The sequence below is a fragment of the Haemaphysalis longicornis genome, unplaced genomic scaffold, assembly GCF_048455015.1.
Source record: "Haemaphysalis longicornis isolate Haplotype H1 unplaced genomic scaffold, Haemaphysalis longicornis Haplotype H1 scaffold_1, whole genome shotgun sequence".
NCBI classification, from domain to species: Eukaryota; Metazoa; Arthropoda; class Arachnida; order Ixodida; family Ixodidae; genus Haemaphysalis; species Haemaphysalis longicornis.
In genome coordinates, this window is record NW_027526203.1 from 478041634 (window position 1) to 478062023 (window position 20390).

Consider the following 20390-nt stretch of genomic DNA (forward strand, 5'->3'; position numbering starts at 1 on the left):
TCGGCCGCTCGCCGCACCGCGGTGCCGGCAGTGCTGGGTCGGAGCGCCGAACCTCCGCTGCCGGTCAGCGTAGGCTTACCATCGCGGCAAATATCTGGACGCCACTTTTAAGTTCAGCGCTGACAACAACCCCTGGCACAATTTTTCACCACACTGACATGTACTTTCTCGCATGTGGAACTTCTTTTTTGCCATCAGATTGATTAGAAGAGTGGCGACAAGCTGTTGCTATCATGGTCTGCGCCGTTTCGAGCCGCAGTGATATTAAAAACGGACAATGGCGAAGACGCCGCCGGCCTAATCGCCTGGCCAAATAAAGTTGTTCTGTCTGTCTGTCGGGTGGCAGCGGCTCATCCGAGTCTGACGACTCAGATGACATGTCGACTGCGCGGGCGAGTGCGGACCATGTGCAATCGTAGCAGACTATTCGGCAAACGTCCCTGACGTCATGGAAACCGTGACGTAAGATTCGCCGTCCTGCATTTGAACGGCCGTTTGGCGTGCGACGACCGAATTTGAAACTGATTAGAATAAATATAATAGAAAATAGAAAAAAAAGAAAAGAAAAGAGAATAGAAAAAAAAAATAGAAAGGCTGACCGCTTTTGGTTTGATTTTTGTAATTACTGGACCACTAGGTATCCCTTACAGCATAAAAACCAAAAGCGAGAAATTTAGTGTCAGTACTCCTTTAAAGCAGGAAGGAAGGGGAGGGGGGTGTTGGGGGTTGGAGAGGATTGGCTATGGCATTGTGGAAGGGAGAGGGCAGCGTTTGTAGGCTTGGCAATGTCAAAGTTTCTTCATTTAACCTATACATACTGAGTGAGGGCCCACTCATCATGGGAAGCCCCGTTTTGTAGCCTTTCTCGTCCGTGTTTTACTAGTCAAAGTTTAGGTGCTCTCCATTCGGGCTTTGAGCGCCAACTGGCCCCTACAGATCGGAAAACTGGCCATAGGTGAATGGGTCAAGAGGGCATCTTGCACTAAGGAAACTGGTCTCACTGACCTTCTCGCTTATTGGAAGTTTGTCACGCATTTCCTTTTTTTCCAGGGGGGTGGGGGAGACTCGGGCGGCTTCAACTTGATAAGTGGTCGCATTGACCTTGTCGTTGTTTCCGGACTGGTTTCTTCTCCACTTTTTCCAGAATGCGGATGGTGTTGAAACTTTTGCCGCCTTTTTGTTATTTTCCTTCTCGTTCCGGAAAAATTCATCCCGTATATTTTTGTTGTTGGGATGAACTTTTTGGTCTTAACTTCAGCTTCGCTGTCCCTTCCGTTATTGCATCCTGTTTTTTTTTTTTCCATTAAACATTTTGTGTACATTGTCGTTTGAAGCTGCTCAACCACATCACTTGGAAGCATTGTGCGAAAAGTTGGCTTTAAAGGAGCCATGAAGAAAAAATACAACTTTGTGTAATTTGAAAGAACTAGAATTCAGGATCTCACTCAGCTCCATTACAGCACCAAAAGACGTTTTTTAACTTCCAAATTTTGCGCCACAGTGACGTGTTACGAGCAAGAAATTTTCAGTGCGTCAACTGCACGGTAGCATTCAAGTGATGCGGTCAAATGGAACTAGATACGGGCCAACAATAAAACATAATTTTCAGTGCGTCAACTGCACGTTAGCATTCAAGTGATGCGGTCAAATGGAACTAGAGGCCCCATTACAGACGTCCAGTCATGTGTTGTCGCGACAGGTCAGTTACTAGGCGGCCGCCAATCGCACAAACAAGGTTCCGTGATGTCATAGAAAAGTTGCGGGAAATTGGCTAGGAGGTCGTCACTGCTTCACACGTTTTCTTTAATATCTCCGTTATTTGTTCGAAGATTGCGATGATATTGGTATCATTGTTATTGGGACTAAGCAGTCTTTTTAAAAAGCCACTTTGTATTTTGTCAACATGGCTCCTTTAAAGGGGCACTGACACAAAAATTTTGCGTCTTGTTCTTTTTGTTGCGATGAGTAGCAAGTGACCTATTTATCACCCGTAGAAAGCTCATTTGCTTCAGCGTGTGACGGTTGTTTAATTTGAGGCATTTTTAATGCGGCCAGTTGCAGTTTCGGTTTCAGCGGGTGCCACGAAATGATGGATTTTGTGTAAACAAAGCTGACCACGTGACCGTTGGAGGGATATCACAGAGCAGAGCTGCCATAGCACTGTCGAATGCGCGTTGCCGGCAGTTTCTGATCTCGTGAGCCGTTTAATTAAAAAGCGACCATGAACGTGATGCAGGCGCTGCGAGTGCAAATGCTGCCGCGGCTAGAGAACAACGCGTGCTGGGAGCAGCCGGCCGGTCTGCCTACAGAGCCGCCCTACAGATGTGTTCGGCCTAGCACTGCGGCGGATATTCGATTGCCGCTCTCGTAAGCGGTGCAGATGACAATATTTAATGCAACCAGCCATCGCATCATTAACTGCTTTCACATACAAGCTGCCATGGTTGGGACCTGGGTCCTATTTCGTGCAGCGGTAACAAGCTATCACTCGAATTACCTGCGCCATTTCGCGAGCAACCGTGCGGCTCGCTCAGTGGGCTTTCCATGTCTCCGGCGCGTTTTTGCGTGCAATGTAAATAAAATGTAATAAAAATGGAGTGCCTGGAATCACTGTAGAACTTTGGTCGTGGCCAGCTGCCCGATGATCCGACGAAATCACGGCGTCTCCGCCGCCAACGATCGGGTCGTTCGTTCTCAGGAGCAGAAGCTCCGCCCCCCCGATTGGAGCGGAGAACCAGGCGAGCCGGCGGAAAACGCCGGCAGTGCAGAAGTGGCAAACACACTCGTGACGTATTTAGATGTTGTTTATTTACAAAATATCCACGGGATGTCGATTGCGCGTGGTCCTCTGCTGGCTGCTCGGTTGCGTTTCGCACACTTTAAAATTGATTTTAAATATGTTCTAGGCTATATTCGCCGCTGATATTTTGCAAACGATGTATGTGTGTTCACACCAATCTATCTCCGAAGTTATCCCGCCTTCAGAATTTTGTGTCAGTACCCGTTTAAATCACTCCGCATCAAGTTACGTTGGCGTACATATTCCGTCTCGTGAATTGGCACATTTAGACGTTCCTCTAATCATTGCTTAAAATGATAGCTTCTTGTTGTTTCTTGCGTGGATACACACGTTTGTAAAAATCCAGCTTCGCCCCTTCAAGTGAAGTGATATTTTCGTGTTGCTATATTTGATGGTAGGTTAACAATGTTGAAACTGCCGAGCACCGGGGAACACTTGCTACCTACCAAAGCACTGTGAAAGCTGGCATTGTAGGAGCGGAGTGCTACTACAGGGTGATAACTTCTCGCCGACAATAGGACCATGTTGTGTTTAAAAAAATTGCAAATTTTCATCCATCATCAGTTAATATTACGTGAGCATTTTTGCTGACTACCCCAACACGGTCTGTGGGATGCCTTGTAGTGGGACAAAAATGCGCAATTGATGAATAGAGGGCATTTAACACTTTCCTTATGGCGACATGGGCCATTGGGCATGGAGTTCCGACGATTTCAAATGTTCCACGAAAGCTAAAAACGGCACCTTGCGGACAAATAACACCACGTGGTGTATTTATTGTCAACTCCCGTGGAGAGTGAAAGGTGAACCCGCGGTAGTGGCAAGTTGCAGAAAAATGGCGTCCACTTCATGGCGCGCTCCGCAAAAGCGGACAACTGTGGCAGTGACTTCAGCAGCTGCAGTTTCTGATTTTTCGTACCGAAGCAGCACTGACAACTCCAGCAACGATGTGGGTTCGTCAAATATTAGTTCTGATGAAGACGCTCCCATTCAATGGCCTCAGACTTCGAGGGCTGAGGGTAAGATTCGTTTCTGACTTCCGCGCTGTATTTATAAACAAAACATGTTTCTTATCTGACGACTGTGGTTTTACTTTCATGTGTAGGGTCTGGACTATGTGCAGGGGGGATATTTTGCCAAATGCACCGCCCCATATCACAGTATTACCATCCAGATTGCCTGGCACTCGTGTCGAAGTAGCGCTGCGGAGCGACGCGCAATGCTTCTCAAGAATGCTTTTTTTTTTTCTTGTTTTTAACCACTGAAGTGATAAGGATTTTGTGTGAGAACACAAACAAGTATGCTTGGACGCATATTCTAAAGAGACCGACCTACTCCCGAGTGGCTTTGCGGAGTGGCACAGCCATCAGCGCTACTAGGTAGGCGCGCCCACGGTGGGAGAATAGACTAGGTGTCTGAACGGCACCGCTTCTCCAGCAGGCGATGTTGACAACAGCCGGATCGTATTTCGTAGGGGTGCCGAGAGATGACGCTGGGTGTTTAGCTTTTTCGCTACGGTGGAAAAACGGCCGATTTTGAGTGCTTCCACAAAACTATTATTTTCTCTTGAGCTAGTGGACACATTTAGCATTGCTATGCATGTAATTGTAGCTTATAGATTGCTCTTACAAACACATACCAGCAGTTTTGTGAAAGGTACAATTACTTACAGTTTATTAGTCAAATAACCAGAAAAAAATGCACAAAAAAGTATACACGCAACGTATATAGGCGATTGTAATGAGCCTAAAAAATATTTTAGGAATTCTAAGATACACAAATTGTTCCTACATTTCTTGGCTATGATTCAATATATATATCAACGCTGTACGCCAAGTTTTGTATTTCTGTGGGCCCGTCAAACTAGCGGAACTGACGGCTGTGCCACTCTTTGAAGCCACTCGAGTGTAAGTCGGTCATGCATCAAAGCACACTTTTTGTGTTCTGACACAAAATCCTTTTCACTTTAGTGGTATAAAACCAGAAAAAAAAATCCAGAGCTCTTAAGAAGTGTCGCGCATCGCTCCGTAGCGGTAATCTGACACGAGCGCCAGGCTATCATGAAGGTGATAACGCGACATGACGCGGCGCATTTGGCAAAATATCCCTACCGTACGTTGTCCAGACCCCACATCAATGTGTAAAGCCCAGGCGGGTAAAGCTGGCTCAAAAATGTGTCTAAACACGGATGCCGCCATGATGCCACGCTGTAGTTGCCAGATCAGTAGTTGAAGATATGGTTAACAATTTTTCTTGAAAATGAGGCACAAATTTAGGGCACTAAGCTAAAATTAGGCAACTTTTATGGTAATAACTGAGTTTTTTTACGAGTTTGTATGCTTTTTATTAGTTTTCTCGAAGCATTCATGCTTGACGAACAAAAATAAAGGAAATATTAAGCAAAAAGAGGACGTCGGGCTGAGGCGCCAAATTCAGTTTCGGTATACAGTTAAACCTCGATATAACGAACCTCGATTTAACGAAATTCGCGATATAACGAATTTTTTCAAGTTTTCTATCAAAATTTTGCTAAATCCATGTATTTTTATCTCGATTTTATGAAGTAATTTCGTGCGGCGGTTTCGATTTAACGAAGTCATGACAAGAAAGGAAGGACGAAATTCCATTCGAGGCACATTTTATTTTGCCTCTCAGAGCCTACATTGAAACATTCAGTACTCACATTAACTCTTAAAAGGCTAAAATGAAAGAAAAGCGGTGAATTATGCAGTTGACAACAATTAAAAGCGATGAAAGAAGCTGCTCAATAACCGTTAGCGGTCATGGACGGTTTAATAGTGCGGCCACCATTTTGACGTCTCCATCGTTGCCTACGCCAGCGCCCTCTATGCTTAGGCTGCCGAAGCCTACTTCAAGTGTTCTTTTCTACGCGACCTTGCTCACGGTGCTGCTGCTCTAGGTTGTGCTCGCTGATAACCACATTATATTTTGTTCGTCCATCATTAGATGAGTCTTATAAGCAGCATGAGCACTCCAAGAGAAAGAAAAGTGTTCCGAACAAGAGCCTGAGGAAGTGTCGGTGAAAGCGAAGGCCAGCGAAGTGATGGGTGCCATCGACGTTCTGCGGAGGCACACGGGCGCACGCGAATGTTAAGAGCAAGCCTGGTTAACGCTGTCAGCATACAAGCGTCACGTAAAGCCCACCCTGGTCAAGAAATTCCAAGCACTGCTTACGGACTTCTTCACTGTGGCTTGAACATCGAGTGCTGGTGGCAATAAATTGCTCTCCGAACGTGGTCAAAACGTGTTCATTAGACAGCTGCGATGTGGAGAAATCGGTTTCTTTAGGGCTCAACGGGCATAAAAGTAATTGCTTAATCAAATTTGGCCAGAAGATATTTAATGTAAGCTTTCCGCTTTTGCGGGAGCCACGTAAGCGCTGTTCCACAAGGTGAAGCGGTCCGTGTGTACTCCGCTCAACTCTCAATCATGGCTTTATCTCTAGTGTCGTGGTGGCATCACGCGCCATACTGCAGAGCCTTTGTGCATGAAAAAAGTCTTTCGAAAGCTTCTGCTGTTGGCCCGCCGCACCCCTCAACGCCGCGCCTAAGCCTACCACTGAAAGGACGAAAAGAGGCGTAACTTCGAACCAGCACCTCGCTGGGGTGAAGTTCACGGGGCATGGACGCGGGTTCGATTGACTAACAGCGGCGTTGAGTAGTGACCAAAATGAAAAAAAGAAAAAGTGGAAACCTAGTCTTCTATCATATTTAATGAGGCGTTGTGGAAAAAGCACCGGTTTTACGACGACACGAACTACTGTCGGGTATCCGACTTCCATTGCGTAAGTGTTGAAGCTCTTAACTCTCACATTTTTCGCGGCCAGTTTTAGTACAAATTTCGCTTTAAGTGGAGAGGTAACTACATAGCCGTTGTTTCTGAGCGATGTGCAAGGTTTTGAAACCTCAATAACTGGTTAAATTGCCTGTAAAATCGAAACCTCGATTTTACGAAATTCTCAATTTAACGAAATTTTCGCCTGTAAGTACAATTTCGTTATATCGAGGTTTAACTGTATTGTGAGGAGCGTCACTCATGTGGGGGTAATTTACAAAGGTTGTGGGGTTCAACATTTCACACACTAGTTATTCCCCACCCCGCAGGCATCCGCGCTCAGCAAACATGCCTTGCGAGCGCCGGCTGCGGACGAGTCCATGTTTGCGGAGACAGACAAAGGCAGGAGGCGGCGAGGGCAAAACACCAATGGCAACATTTATTGCAAGGTGCAAATCAAATACACTGCATACAGACTAATCGTAGGCCATAACGGTAACACTGGGAGCGAGGCATTAAACAACGCTAGAGATCGAGATGGTTCGACCGGAGTAGCGGAGCGCTGTGCAGTGCGAGCGCGGTTGCAGTCTCCCAGCTCGCCTGGACGCGTCCCATTGTGGCGCGTTCCCCAGGCCAGGACCAGTGCGCCGAAATGTCCGCGCGCTACCGGATCCCCAAGACAAGAGAGCGTCCTCACGTCATCCGACAACCCACCACACCTCGCCTTTTGGTGGCGCTAGTATCGAGCAAGAACTGGTTCTCGGGTGAGGCAGAGGGGAAAAGGGTCAACGCCTTCACCAGGGCGACAACAAACCGTCTGGTCGCTGGCGCCCTCCCGTATGCAGGGGTGATCCAGCTGCGCCATTTGCGCCATTTTGCTACAATTGTACTCTCCTGCGCCCTGCTGCGCCCAGTGGTGTTTTACTTGCGCCAAATGCTCCGAACCGCTTGAACCCGGTCTTTCGGCCGAGAGTTGTCCCCTCAAACCAGCTGAAGCGAGAGACGATCATTCTACCGCTAACCAGCACGATGGTTCCTAGGTTGGCAACTTGGAGGAAGCGGTGCGCTCGATTGTTCGGTTGCCCCAGCCGAGCTCTGCTCATGGTGCAGCCACAGTGCAGCAATAGTGCAGTCACCGTGCCGCTTCGGAGCAGAGATGGTAATTCGGCAAGTCGGCATGCATACACTCCGGTGGCGTGGACCGCAACGGAGTGGTTTCCCGCACTGCTGCAAACAAGCATAATGGCATTACTTCATGTGTATCGCTTGTAGAAAACTAGCGATTGATGTTCGGCCACTCGTGACAAGATGCACAAACGAGAATCTATTCTTTTCTGCGCTCGCGGCGAATTGTTTTATTACTGTGCGGCCTTATATTTAGGGCTACTGCAGTGGAGTAGCGCTAGCCAAAACTGCATCAGCGTAAGTTTAAACAACTTGCAGTTTGGGATTTTCGCAGTGGTTTTCTCTTTGTTTTTGTTTTTTGTTCTTTTTTTTTTTTTTCATTCGGCGTGGTGGTATGGAAAATAAAGCCCCTTCATATTGCTCTTATCCACCGCCTGAGTGGCCGGGAATGTGGTGCTGATGTCGGCAATGAAAAGCGGCTCAGGTGGAATTTGGAAGAAAAGGGGATCTCATGCCGTGCGTTGCTGAAAAGGGCTGAAAACATTATTTCATCAGGGCAGGCTTTATTACCAGAAGGCAACTCTGCCTTTAGCCACACCCTCTCCGAGCTGAATGAACTTAATAAGAAGGCAAGCAAGAAGCAATAGTATGGTGTGATGTGTGTGAAGTGCAATATTTTCTGTCTAAATATTGTCGAGCCGGACCCTCCGAGCTGGATGAACTGACCGAAACGGCAAGAAGCAACAAATCAGTGCAATATGTTTGAGATACTGAAATAATTTTATTGTAAATAAAATGGGCCCCCTTTTGGTATCAGTCGGCGCTTCCCCCAATCCGAGCAAGAGTCACCGCTCCCCAACCGAACGCGTACCCGATCTTAGAGCAGCACGCGACCGTGGCCCCGTGGCACGGCCAACACGGCAGCTGCAAACAGCCAGGCCGGCCTAGGTGTTTCAACAAATGGCGGCCTCAAGATCGGACGCGTTAGCTCCAAGCCAAAGTTTCGAACGTATTCCTGCACTTTGAACACAGGAAGCGGTGTGGCGAACAGTTTGGCAAACATTGTCGCGCAAACGTGCCAGTCGTCGTCGTCTGAGCTGCTGTCCTCCTCGGCATCGATTTCGAGCTGCAGAAGCAATGGAGACGGTTCCCCTACACTCAATAGGCATCTCCGTTTCGACGGGATGCGGAGATGCCTTCAGTAATACCACGAGATGCAAAAACGTCGAAATACTCCCACAACAAACCGCTGGCTAGGCCTCGGCGAACGCCACCGACTAGGCAGGCGAGCGGAGCGAGCCGCGGTGACCGGGGTCACGTGACCCCATCGCCTCCAGATTTCGGCGGCGCTCCCACTTCGAAATCAGAGCAGTCGGAGGCGCTACGTCGAGCGCTCGATTTCGACCACCCGAACACGGGAGTTGCTTTCCGCGGGAGTCTCTTTCCCAAGTGCTCTGGAGCGCTCCAAAACGACCACCCGTTTACGGCATGAGCCAAGGTTGGCTGAGCTAAGCCGCAGCCATTGCATTATTTCTGTTTGTGACTCTGTTTGAAACATGCTTCAGCTTTCTTATTTCCTCAGACACTTATGCGCTGTGCATATTACGAACATCTACCTTCTGGTTACTTTTCCAATGAAATAGACATCACTCCTTGCAATACAACTGTATTATGTCATTTTTTTATTAGGGAACATGCAAAGTTCTGTGTCACTCTGGAAATTTAGCAAAAGCCCTGAAGGAAAACCGGGCAAACTTCGGGAACTTGAAAAGGTCAATGTGGTAGACACCCTGAATAAATGCCCTGGATTCACATTATTAGAGTGTTCTCAGAGGGGCTATAAACCTAGGTATGACTTCTCGTGTTTTGAAGACAATACGTTAAAGGCCAACTGCACTCAAAATTTCAACCTCTTGAAAACATTATTTCCGTATAGTCTGCCTTTTAAAAAGACAGGAACACAAAGTATGTCAACTTAAAGGGACACTGAAGTGAATTTGTCAAACTTCTGTTTTTGTTTGCATTGATAGACTGGCTCAAATAAACACGTTTTTTTATCGTTTGCCCGGTCGATAAAGCAGTATTTAATTCATGAAGCCTAGAAGAAAAAAAAATACCATGCGACATTTGCGGCGGCTGCAACAGCGGCGTATTTGAGATGATGTGGTAGGACGATGTCCATAAATGGAATTCGGTTTTAGTTCTGTGAAACAACATGCTTGGCATACGATGTTATCGTCAGCTGGGCATTCTCGATGTCTCAGGAATCGGCTTACAATCGTAATTAGCCAAGGCGTACAGAGTGGCTCAATGCCCTCCGTGTCTTTGGAAATGCTCAACTGCGAGGCACTTTGCCCCCACCTCTGCAGCTTTCCGGGATTGTCCCTGTGTCATAGTGGCATTTTCGCACCAGGCTGACAGTCTGCTGATTCGGCACTGTGCCTGCCCGCAAGCAGTCGGTGCTATTCTTAACATTGCACTAACAAGAACTCGGCAGTGCTGCATCAGTGCAAGTCTTCATGCATTCTGCCAACTTTCTTGTGGAGCAATGAAGGTTGCAGCTCGAAATGGTGAATTCAGTACGAAAAGCACTACTACAAATACAGCAACCCCGCCTCCCTCAAAAAACGCGCTATTGGAGATTGGAACATGCGAATCTCTAAACAGTGCACGTAGTGCCTCGTACCACTTGGCCATGAAAACATTTTCAGGAAGGGAAATATAAGGTATATATATCATAAAGCCTGTTTATTTTTTAGGGGCATCATAACCGTCGTCTCATGTAGTCACGGTACTAAAACACTGGGATGCTCTCATTCACGCCTTGTGCTAGAACGTAACACATATTAAAAAGAAAAAACCCTGTGACACTAGTTTTCCATGCCTCGCGCTAGAATGCTTTATGCTTCGAAGACATTGTTTTCAACTCGGGAAAAAACGCCAAGGCGCCAAGAATGCACTTGTGCACTGCATGCTTCGCCCCACCCCATGTTCCACGTTAGTGGAGATGGCCCGTGTTTTTTTTTTTTTTTTTTTTTTTTTTTCCAGCCTTCCCAGCAGCTTAGATGACTATTTTTTGAATAAGGCATGTGCAGTAAGCGTCCCCCAAATTTTCACAAATATCTCGTCTCTAGTGGCTGCATTCATCAAGTGGAAAATCGTTCGCAGATGTGTTCGCTCATATCCTCGGCAGACATAAGCGTCAACGTCAAAAGGGGTGTAGTCAGCAAGCATCGTAAACCGTATGGTAGCTTTGGGGTTTTCTGTCCCTATCCAGCATCTCGACGTTTGGGGATGTGCTTTCGTACTGGGAAGCGCTGTTCCATTCACCGAAAAGCAATCGCACCTTTTTTCTCTTAACAGCAATGCGCTGCCATGAGACAAATTTAACCAAGCTATTTTTGTTGGAAAGCTGTTACTGCAGACAATTGTCATTCTGTGGCGCATTCCTTTCATGATTGTACCTGTTTATTATAACCTTGTTACCATAATAAGTGTAAATGTATGCGCAGATTACTTTAAGTAGCGTTTCGACAAAAGCAGCCAAAGCCCCCAGCAACTGAAACCCCAACAGTCTACGCTCGTTACAGCGGATCCAACAACGGACTTTCGGTTACAACAGACTATTTCTGTTGGTTTGTCTGGTCCCCATGCATTTTAAGAGGACTCCACTCCGCTCATAACGGACCCGGCTAGAGCAGACTATCGGCTGCAACAGACTAAATTTTAGGTGAAAATTGTTTCGACTGAATGTTTATAGCGGACTTCCGCGGGGCCGGCACCCGATACCCATTTTCTTTGCTTACTTTGGCAAGAAAATTGTTCTGTCTGGCAACATTGCTGGCAGCCGGGTCGTTGGCGCAGCCAAGCCAAGCCAGTGCCAATGGCTTTTTTTTTTTTTTTTTTTTTTTTGTGCGACCAGCAGCATGAGCAGCAGGGTAGCTGATTTCACTGTCGGATAAATTAAGTGTAATTAACGCTGTCGAACATGGGGAGAAACAGGCCTGCACCGCCAGAAGTACAGGCCTGTCTAAGCAGACGGTCCACTCTACCGTCAAAAACAAGGCCGCTGCCGATAAACGCGACTTCGGTGAGATTGAAAACAGCGCTATCGAATACTCGAAGTGGTGCACTCGGAGGAGAGTCTGCCCTTGTCAGTTTTTTTATGTAATAAAAAACTCGGGCTCAGTGAAGTTCGGTCTTTATTATTCCCACGCATGCATCGTTCCCGTTCCTGTCGCGTGGCTGGTGCCGCGCGATCGTGCGGGAGCACAAGCGGCCCGAGCCCGCAGAAAGAGCCGATGCACACGACAGCTGCTCAGCTGACAAAAGAAGTCCCACACTTTATTGGGGGCAGAATATATACAAGATAGGGGGTGCCACACGCTAGTGGCAGCCTAACTAAATGGCTGAAAGGTGGCGACCTCTACAGTTCTGTTCGGTGAAGAAGGTAAGAAATGCCTCAAGTAGGGGGGTTGGTTTCCATCCATTGTGTGCAATCTGCTGGTAACTGCGCACAGTCCAACTGGTCCAACTTTCGATTTCACAGCTGTTCGTCATCAGATTATTTCATAAGAGCTGTTTCAATGACCAGACTAAGATCATTAAAAATGTGGAAGCTACCTTGGGGGAATGTCAGGCAGCAATCTGATTTGTTTGACGAACGGTTTCAGGAAAACCTGCCTCATCGTGAAGGGATTTAAAAGAGCCTAGCTAATTCTGATGGCCATGATAGATGTTTTATAGCTGGTTAATAATAGCGCCTAGTTATATTCTTGCTTTATTTGCTCAGATTATCATGCGTCTGTAGACGCTTGACCGTGTGTGCTAGGCATTTTCCGAGTGCCAGTGCTAAGATTTGGAAACGGTATTTTACGTGATTCTTTGCCATCGCGCGAACAATGTGCGAAGGTGCTGCAGGTGTGTAGAAAGAACAATGTGTATGTACTATGTATATGCGATATCGGTCAAAGTATCCCCTTTAGGGCTCATACCCGCCCCCCGTTGGATACTGCACACTTCGGCTACAGCGGACATTTTTTTCTGGATTAAGAGCGTCCCTTCTAATGGGCGTCGGCTGTATCTCAGAAAATTGCTTTTTATGGTAGTTTAGTTCGTAACCGCACTTGTTCACCCTAGTCGCGCAATTGTCCTCTTCTCTAGAATTGTGAGTTTGAAACATTGGCATCTCTTATTCTGTTTAACTCTTTCGTTACCACGAAAAAACAGCCGATTTTGAGCGCTTCCAGGAAACTTCTTCTCGTGATTAGTATTGCTGTGCATGAAATTGTAGCTTACAGATTGCCCTTTCAAACACCTAACAGCAGTTTTATAAAAGGTGTAATTATTGGCAGCTTATTGGGCAACGAAGCAAAAAAATGCAGAGAAAAAGTATTCACAAAACACAAATAGATTTTACTGAGCCTTAAAATTATTTTGGAAATTCTAAGATACACAAAATGTTTCTGCGTTCCCATCCCAAGCTATGATTCTATATGTGCATGAATGCTGTATACCAGGTTCTGGATTTTTGCGGGCCCACCGACCTAGTGGCCCTGGCAGTTGCGCCACTCCGCAAAGCCACTCGAGAGTAGGTCAGGCTCTCTAAAATATGCGTCCAAGCATACCTGTTTGTGTTTTGGCACCAAATAATTATCACTTCAGTGGTAAAAAGCAAGAAAAAAAAAACGCTGTTGAGGAGCAGCTTGCGTCGCTCCGGAGTGTTAATTTTGCACCAGCACCAGGCTGTCTTGAGGGTGATAACGCAATAGGGCGCACTGCATTTGGCAAAATATCCCCACCTCACGTTGTCCAGATGCTACACATGAAAGTAATGCCGCAGTCGTCAGATATTAAGCACGTTTTGTTTGTGAATACAGCACGAAGTCAAAAACGACCATTTCCTGGCAGCACCTGTCGAAGTTTGAGGCTGTTGAATGCGGAGTCTTCATCAGAACTAAAATCTGAAGAATCCACATCATTGCTGGAGTCATCACTGCGGCTGGGGTAAAAAGAATCGGCAGCAGCAGTGGCCAAAGTCCCTCAAACCGCTGTCTGCCTTAGCCGAGCGTGCAGTAAAACAGGACGCCATTTTCGCCCAACATGCCGTTACCTTTCGCGACGCCGTCTACCCACGTGAAATGTACACAAACAGCAATTAAACTGAAAAAGGGATTTCCAATGAACACGCTAGATGGCTTCAGTTGTCCGAATAGCGCTGTTTTCACTTTTTGCGAGATGTTTGAAAATTGTCATTCACCCGTGAACGATGGCCTATGGTGTGGTCTCGAAAGTGTTAAACAGTGGCAAGATGACGGGCGAAAAAAAGTGGTACACAGGACTTGCTCAAATCTACTCAAATCGCAACTCCGCATCATTTGGGTTAAAACATTTCGCAGTAGTGGAGGGCTCATTCCAACCAAAAAATGTAGCAATGGCCGCACACATCTCGGGACAAAAATAAAATAATGGCATCGTGAAAATATTATGAATATAAAATTACCAACGGGATTCGAACCACCACATAAGAGTGGTGCAAGGTTGCTGGCGCTCTAGACCTCTCGGCCACAGTGGAGCAAGCCACCTTCCCGAATGTCGTCTACGCCATGCGGAGGTTTAGCTCTTTACATTGTGCACTGCAATGAAAAGGTTGGATTAGAGTATTGCTGGCACCCAAATTGATCATTATTTGAATAACGCTTGTACACTAAGCTACCCTGGAGCCCCCACGAATAGGGGATACCCTGAGGCCGCGTTACTCAATACAGGAAATTTGATTGCAAATCTTAGCTTGCTAGCAGATCGTGAGCCCACCTGTCAAAATAAAGTGCTTTTTGTACTTTCATGTTGCGCTTTACGATAGAAACTGGCTGATTTTGATTCTTTGTTTTTTAAATAATTGAGGAAATCATGTTTTAGTCTTAATGCCTTAGATTTTCGACAAGCATGCCAGCCGTGCACACATATGCAGCCTCACTTGAGCCAAGCGTCGGTAGCCGAAATCCAAGCGCATACGTACTGTAAAGTTATTTCGTGGACCTTACAAAGTTTATTATGCAGACGATCAAAATAGAACATTTATCGCAGCTTGTATCTTGTCAGGGGCGACTGGTTGCCTTTGGTTGGTGAGCCTGTCGTACTACAGCGACCTTTGGTCGGCCAGTGTGTTCGCATTGTCGTCGGTGTATTATGACAAGGTGACCTCGTGATTCTGCATATGATTTGGTCGTCGCTGGTGGTGTGGAAGCCCAGTGTGACTGCAATGGGATGTATAGCGGGGCTGGTGCCGTGTCGGACAGCTCCTGGTTTTTTCACTCCTATTTCGGGTTTGGCGCGCGCAGACAAACAAGAATTTCACCCTTCTGGTGAGGGCTTGCCCGATACCCGCGTTTGTAAAATGTACTGCATTTCGTTTTCTCGATAGGAGCCGAACCCGCTTGCATGCTCTCGCTGCACGGGCTCAGCTTCTGCAGCAGACAGCGGTGGGGTCACTGTGGAGCAGGCCCCTGCCAGACGGCCCCTTCCGCCTCCTCTGTGCGGTTCCGGTGGGCGGTTTTGCAATGCCTGCTCTGCAGTGTTTCCCAAGGCTTGCAGCCCAGGACGTGTGTTTTCCCTGCTCAACACAGGGTTCCGAAAGTGGTCCAACATGCCGCGCAGGTGCCCGTGGGGTCGTGGTTCGACGACATGTCGGACACGGAGCTGCGCGACCTGATGCCCTTCTTCGACAAGCTGAGCCGGGTGGAGGACGTGTACACGGTGCTGCGCAACTCCAACAACGCCAGCAGCGGCGGCGGTGGCGGGGGTGGGGGATCGCCGGCCTTTCCGGCGCCGCTGCTCATGAATGGCGCTGCGCTGCACTCCTAGCATTCCGCCGAACAAAGGACCTGTGGTGGTGGCCGGAGTGCGCCAGTGCAATAGCCCCCTGCCGGCAGTACAAATGCGCGGGTCCCGTGCTAGTCGATCGACGGGCAGCCTACTTAAGGGGGGTGTCGGACACGCCGGCGGCCTGTGCCTTGTCTTCCCCGCCGGGGGAAGAGTTTGTATCATAACGATGTGTTCCATAATCTCCTGCTGCTGCTGCTGTACCATAGATTAAAGAGGACTATTTCAGCTTGCCTCCCTTGGCACGTTCCTTGCAGCATTTGGGGGGCAGCAGGCCTTCCTTTTGACCCCACTAGGCTTCTTGGTCAGCAGTGCCCAATGCTGGTGCAGTTTAATATCTCTAAAGCACTGGAAGAAGGTATGTGCAAGATGTTCTCTCGGAAGTTTTTTTCGGCATTGGTTCCTGCGCTAGACCACTTCACTTGTTGGGGGGTTTTGCTAAAAGAGAAGCCTGCTACGCTAAGGGGTCAGGAGTGTTTATTTCCTTGGCACCCGTCGACAGTGTGGTGGACACCAGGCAACTTCAAAGGATTGGTACCAGCGAAAGGAGAATTAACTTCCTTCCCAGCGGGTGGTGAACACAGCCCAGCAGTGACTGGCAGCACGTTCCATCCACCAAGGCTTTTTCGACGCTGCCCCCCATCGATTAGTCATGGGCACTGATCATGGTATGTGCGATGAAGACGCGGAATGGTGGGTGGGTGGGGGGGGTATTTTCGATGAAGGAAGCGGCATAGCTGTGTACGTAATATAAGGCCATCTCGAATGGGGTAACAGAAGGGCCTGCTTGCGTAGCGAGATCTCGAGCTGCCGTGTGGGCTGCCTGATTACTTCCACAGTTGATTGACCGCACCCTGTGAGAGGCGTCAAATGGCCTGGAGGTGGTCCGCTTGTGGCACCCTCTGCCTAGAGGGGGGTTGGAGTAGTTGAGTAACAGTGGGGAGAGTTGCCATGCTGGCAAGAGTTAGTAATTCAAGCGTTCAACACCGAACCATGTCAGTCGTTATAGGTAGGAGTCGGGAACTCAACACCGTAACCATCAAATAATCGTTAAAGGTGAGTAAGGAATACAAGCCTTCAAAACCGAACCATGTCAATCGCTATAGGTGAAAGTCAGGAATTCAAGCCTTCAAGACTGAACCATGTCAATCATTGGTGAGAATCAGTGATTCAATCACCCAACACCATAACCATGTAATAATCGTTAGAGGTGAGAGTAAGGAATTGAAGCCTTCAACTCCGAACAATGTGAATCGTTATAGGTGGGAGTCGGGAATTCAATCACTCAACACCGTAACCATGTCATAATCGTTAGAGGTGAGAGTAAGGAATTCAAACCTTCAACACCGAACCATGTCAATCGTTATAGGTGAGAGTCAGGAATTCAAGCCTTCAACACTGAACCATGTCAATCAGGTGAGTCAGTAATTCAATCTCAACACCATAACCATGTAATAATCGTTAGAGGTGAGAGTAAGGAATTGAAGCCTTCAACTCCGAACAATGTGAATCGTTATAGGCGGGAGTCGGGAATTCAATCACTCAACACCGTAACCATGTAATAATCGTTAGAATCATTGGAGGTGAGAGTAATTCAAGCCTTCAACACCGAACCATGTGAATCGTTTTAGGTGAGGGTCTGGAATTCAAGCCTTCAACATCGAACCATGTAAATCATAGGGGAGAGTCAGTAATTCAATCATTCAACACCGTAACCATGTAATAATCAATAGAGGTAAGAGTCGGGAATTCAAGCCTTCAACACTGAGCAATGTCCATTGTTATAGGTGAGAGTCAGGAATTCAATCACTCAACATCGTAACCATGTCATAATCATTATAGGTGAGAGTAAGGAATTCAAGCCTTCAACACTGAGCAATGTCCATTGTTATAGGTGGGAGTCGGGAATTCAATCACTCAACACTAACCATGTCATAATCGTTAGAAGTGAGAGTAAGAAATTCGTGCCTTCAACACCAAACCATGTCAATCGTTTAGGTGAGAGTCAGGAATTCAAGCCTTCAACACTGAACCATGTCAATCATAGGTGAGAGTCAGTAATTCAATCACAACACCGTAACCATTTAATAATCGTTAGAGGTGAGAGTAAGGAATTCAAGCCTTCAACACTGAACAATGTCAATCGTTATCAGTGGGAGTTGGGAATTCAATCACTCAACACCGTAACCATGTAATAATCGTTAGAATCATTGGAGGTGAGAGTAATTCAAGTTTTCCCCCGCACGGGGCACCTCGAGCAATCTTGGTGACGGTACTGGCGATACCGCGGACCCCGAGCCCCCAAACATAAGCTGGATCCAACCGTGGCGATGTGTTTATAGGTGGAGGGTTAGAAACCACGAACGGTGGCCGTCGGAGCCCAGGTCAAGCTCCGGCGGATGGGCTCCCTCCCTGTCTGTTCACCAGGCAGGGAGCTCCGGGACCTCTTTGGCTACCAGGGCAATGTCAAAGAAGAAAGTACCCCCGTCTCCCTGCTTTTATACTATGCTTTATGGTATTGTCTAAAACCCCCCCCCCAACCGTGATCGGTCCCTGAAAAGGGGCCGCACCGAAGTATCCTTTCCTCCGTTGCCGTCGTTAACCTTTCCTGAACCGGACCATTTTTCTCGATTTCTTGTGATGGAATCCCTCAATCCAACCCACCCTCTTGCATCTCAGTCAGTCTTCTTGATCGCCAAGTATCTTGAAGCCATAGTAGGAAAATCGTATAAATGCAAAAAACAAAGGTCTGGTGAACTCTTAATTGAAATAAATGACAAGCAGCAGTCTGCAAAGCTTCTAGCTCAGACTAGACTGGCTGATCTTGACATCCGGGTCACACCCCATCGGAGCTTCAACAGCTCGCAGGGTGTGATATCCGAGACAGACCTCCTGAACGAAACCGATGCGGATCTCCTTGCCGGCTTGAAGGATCAGGGCGTCACTGCCGTGAGACGCATCACTATCCGTAGAGACGACAAGGAGATTCCCACCAAGCACATCATCTTGACCTTTGACCGCGCAGTTCTCCCACAACATATATATGCAGGTTTTATCCGGTGCTCAATACGTCCGTACATCCCGAACCCGCGGCGCTGTTTTAAGTGCCAGCGGTTCGGGCACGGTACGAACTCTTGCCGTGGCCGAACGACGTGTGCGAAATGCGCGGCGCACGATCATCCTAGTGACAACTGCCAATCCGATACCCTCACCTGTGTAAACTGCGGGGGACCGCATGCAGCGTACTCCCGCAAGTGCGAAAAGTTCCAACTCGAAAAAAAGATAATCAACATCAAGGTAACCGAGAACATCACCTTCCCGGAGGCGAGAAAGAGGTTCGCCTCTTTCCCTCTGGGGAGGTACGCTGACGCGGCTCGCCGGGGGGCGGAGTGGCGTCTGGTGTCCACAGGGACCCAGTTCAGCGAGTCTGACCTGGTCCCGCCCCCGCCCCCCGCTGGGTTGCCTAACGCAGCCCAACCCGGCACCACGCCGCCTGCTGAGGCAGCAGCGGTTGTGGCGCAAACCACTCCTTTCGGGGGCCGGTGCCGCTCCCGCCTCTGTCTCCCCGTCCTCCAGTGCGTTGGAGGGTACCGAGGTGATGGACACCACGGACCCCGCACCGGCTCCCACCGCCACCGCACCGCCCGTGCCACCTCTGGCACCCCGGACGCCCTCGGCGGTGGCGTCTCAAACGAAGGGCTCCCGAGGGGGGGCCAAGTCCGGGGGGCCCGGTCCTTCGGGCACCCCTCGGACATCCGACGATGAGATGGATGTCGGGCCGTTCCTGCCTGCAACGCAGCGCAAGGAGCGGCCACCGACCTCCAAGCCTACAGACAGGCCCAAAAAGCCCAATCCCAGAGTAACAGCCCCGAAAGACGACACATGAACACACACGAACACACACACTCCAGTCATTCTTAAATTTAAATAATGGGAACAGAAAACATCATTCAATGGAACTGCAGAGGCCTCCTTAAAAATCTTGACGATGTGTATGAGATTCTGCATGCCAGTCAGCCAAGTATTATGTGTCTCCAGGAAACCCACCTCAACTCTAAACAAACAAATTTCTTAAATAGGTACATGGTATTCAGAAAGGACAGGGTTGGCTGCACCCACTCTTCAGGAGGTGTGGCCATTATCGCCTTGAAATCATTAGCATGCCACCCTCTCTCTTTAAACACTGTCCTCGAGGCTGTAGCGATCCGTACGATAATATTTAACAGGTTGATAACGGTATGCTCCATCTACATTCCTCCTGATCATGCACTTTCGAGCTCTGATTTCGAGGCGCTGGTCGACCAGCTTCCCGAACCATACATACTAACAGGCGACCTTAATGCGCACAACTCTCTTTGGGGCTCCTCCAGAACGGATGCCCGAGGTCGCCTGATAGAGAAGTTTCTTACACCCTCCAGAGCATGCCTCTTCAACAAAAAACAGCCTATATACCATAACTTAGGACCCAATACATACTCGCATCTTGACTTGGCTATTGGTTCCGCAGTACTCTTTCCATGTCTTGAGTGGGGTGTGGGCACGGACCCATATGGTAGTGACCATTTCCCCACTTCATTAACGTATATAGGTACAGGCCCAAGCAGTCCATCTTCCCATAAAAGGTTTAATGAATCAAAAGCAAACTGGAGCACATTCACACAAACATCTCAACTACACCACACATCCATAAAACACCTACACGTGGAGGAAGCCGCCCAACTCGTCACGGCGCACATCCTCGACGCCGCCGAAAAGTCCATTCCCCAGGCCTCCAGTGGGTCCCGCACCC

At 48.2% G+C, this 20390-nt stretch overlaps 1 protein-coding gene across 7 annotated transcripts in view; it reads left to right on the plus strand.

Annotated features, from left to right (window-relative positions):
* Positions 1 to 15829, plus strand: part of LOC144156304 (carboxy-terminal domain RNA polymerase II polypeptide A small phosphatase 1-like) — a 102282-nt gene extending 86453 nt beyond the window's left edge. For 4 of the 7 annotated variants that reach the window (XM_077688274.1, XM_077688275.1, XM_077688278.1 and 1 more), the window contains one exon: positions 15377 to 15514. Coding sequence is in view for 3 of the 7 variants with exons in the window: in XM_077688280.1 (XP_077544406.1) it covers positions 15377 to 15583 (207 nt within the window). In the remaining 4 variants the exon portion in view is untranslated. Of the gene's footprint in view, positions 1 to 15376 lie in introns of all 7 variants that reach the window. The other 3 variants (XM_077688280.1, XM_077688279.1, XM_077688281.1) reach the window with 1 other exon arrangement.
* The last annotated feature ends 4561 nt before the right edge of the window (positions 15830 to 20390 follow it).